The 2,373-nt window shown below is 48.1% G+C and overlaps 2 protein-coding genes across 3 annotated transcripts in view; both read left to right on the top strand.

Annotated features, from left to right (window-relative positions):
• Positions 1–1,294, top strand: part of LOC105742291 (aurora kinase A-like) — a 3,658-nt gene extending 2,364 nt beyond the window's left edge. Inside the window, exons 2-3 of the mRNA XM_012514920.2 lie at positions 55–469; positions 858–1,294. Coding sequence (XP_012370374.2) covers positions 55–469; positions 858–1,294 — 852 coding nt within the window. The remainder of the gene's footprint in view (positions 1–54; positions 470–857) is intronic.
• Dna2 (DNA replication helicase/nuclease 2) overlaps positions 1–2,373 on the top strand; it is a 50,381-nt gene that overhangs the window by 9,655 nt on the left and 38,353 nt on the right. The gene's annotated exons all lie outside the window — the stretch shown is intronic.

The following is a 2,373-nucleotide window of genomic DNA, read 5'->3' as shown; positions in this document are numbered from 1 at the left end:
CCTGAGTTCAATGCCTGGTTCCGCCAAAAAAAAAAAAAAAGAAAAAGAAAAAAGAGACAGTGGACTTTGGAAGATTTTGATATTGGTCGCCCACTAGGTAAAGGGAAGTTTGGCAATGTTTATTTGGCAAGAGAAAAGCAAAGCAAGTTTATCCTGGCTCTGAAAGTGTTGTTTCAAGCTCAGCTGGAGAAAGCAGGAGTGGAGCACCAGCTCAGAAGAGAAGTAGAAATACAGTCCCACCTTCAGCACCCCAACATCCTCGGGCTGTATGGCTATTTCCATGATGCCACAAGAGTTTATCAACTTCTGGAATATGTGCCGCTTGGAACGGTCTATAGGGAACTGCAGAAGCTCTCCAAGTTTGATGAGCAGGGAACCGCTACGTGTATCACAGAATTTGCAAATGCCCTGCCTTACTGTCATTCCAAGAGAGTTATTCATAGAGATATTAAACCAGAGAACCTCTTCCGCCACAGCAACCATTGAAAAAGAGCCTTGGCCCTCCGCTATCCCATGGCCGTGGGCCTCCACAAGGGCCACAAGGTGACTAAGAATGTGAGCAAACCGAGGCACAGCCACTGCCGTGGATGTCTCACCAAACACACCAAGTTCGTGCGGGACATGATCCCGGAGATGTGCAGCTTTGCCCCCTATGAGTGGCACGCCATAGAGCCGCTCAAGGTCTCCAAGGACAAGTGTGCCCTCAAGTTCATCAAGGAAAGGGTGGGGATGCACATCCGTGTCAAGAGGAAGGGTGAGGAGCTGAGCAATGTGCTGGCTGCCATGAGGAAGGCAGCTGCCAAGAAGGACTGAGCCCCTCTGGAATAAGGCTTTGCAGAAAAAAAAAAATAAACCAGAGAACCTGCTGCTGGGATCAACTGGAGAGTTGAAGATTGCAGATTTTGGGTGGTCGGTACACACTCCATCCTCCTGGAGGACTTCTCTGTGTGGCACTCTGGACTACCTGCCGCCCGAGATGATTGAGGGCTGGGTGCATGACGAGAAGGTGGACCTCTGGAGCCTGGGAGTCCTTTGCTACGAGTTTTTGGTCGGGAACCCTTGCTTTGAGGCACACACTCACCAAGAGACCTACAAAAGGATATCGTGGGTTGAATATACATTCCCTGACTTTGTGACAGAAGGAGCCCAGGACTTCATTTCAAGGCTGCTCAAGTATAATCCAAGCCAGAGGCGGACTCTTAGTGAAGTGCTTGAACACCCGTGGATCATAACAAATTCTACCAAGCCATCACCTTGCCAGAAAAGCCAAACAGCAGCTAAGAAGTCATCTTAAGTCACGCAGGGGGAGGGATCCTTGGAGCAGGGCTGCCATGTAACCTTTGGGGATGTGCTCCTAGAGCCATGTTACTGTTGACTCCTGCTCCGCTCACAGGCCACAGAAGTGTTACTTCTCGCCCTGAGCCTGCAGTGCCCTGGCCCCCTGTTCACATGGCCCCCCTGCAGTGAACGTGACACTCTGTGAAGGTGCCTCAAGAATCATGCTGCTTTGACCATGTCCATACACAGGCAGGACTCAGCGGCAGCCATATACACAGCCCCTGCTGGGGTCCTTGTGTGAGAATTCGGAGTCTGGTTGTCAGGAAAGTGACTGCTTTCCTCCGACTGAATCAGCGAGTGCGCTACACAGTAACCTTCAAGAACTTGAGTGTGTGTGTAACTTATTGCATGGTCAAACCTGGGAAAGGAGTTGGAATGAACATGATTATTTTAAATATTGAAGATTTCTGTATGGTGTCGTCCTTTCTGTGCATCCCGTTGCAAGGCTCTCATCATTGATTGCCCCTGTTAAGCCTGACCGGGTCTCTGGTTGTCCTTAACCACTATGAAATGAACACATGCTCTACCTCTGTCTCAGGAATTGTGTGGGATACGCAAGGGGCCTGATGTCTCAGAACTTTTTCTAACTTTTAGGGCTTTTTATCACGTTGGAGTTATAGCATGTGTGTAAACTTGTTAAATGCATAAATAAATATACTGATTTACCTGGAAAAAAAATTTTTTTCCCATCCAAAGTAATGCCAGTCTGATTAGAGAGAACCATATTTTAGTATATGTGCTGCCGCAGCAAGCACTTTCAGAGAACCCTAAAGCAGTGGATCCAGAGTTCTCTTCCATCTTGTTCATAGACCCTTTCCCCATGGTTCTGAGGAGATCTCTTTCTGCTTTACCTTCTCGTGTGGATGAAAGGTTAGGTTTGAAAGTCCTACCTTCAGTGTCTTATTCTCAGGACAGAACAAGTTGCTTCATGTCATTGGCCTCAAATTAGTGATGAAAACGTTAAGTGCAGGGGTGTTAACTGGTGTGAACTGTTCTGGAAGCCAAGGGTCCTTGCCTGAGCTGGTGAGGAAGTGT

This window comes from Octodon degus, unplaced genomic scaffold (genome assembly GCF_000260255.1).
Source record: "Octodon degus isolate 3935 unplaced genomic scaffold, OctDeg1.0 scaffold00046, whole genome shotgun sequence".
In the NCBI taxonomy this organism is placed as follows: Eukaryota; Metazoa; Chordata; class Mammalia; order Rodentia; family Octodontidae; genus Octodon; species Octodon degus.
The sequence above is the reverse complement of the archived record's forward strand: the minus strand, read 5'-3'. Positions and strand labels throughout refer to the sequence as shown.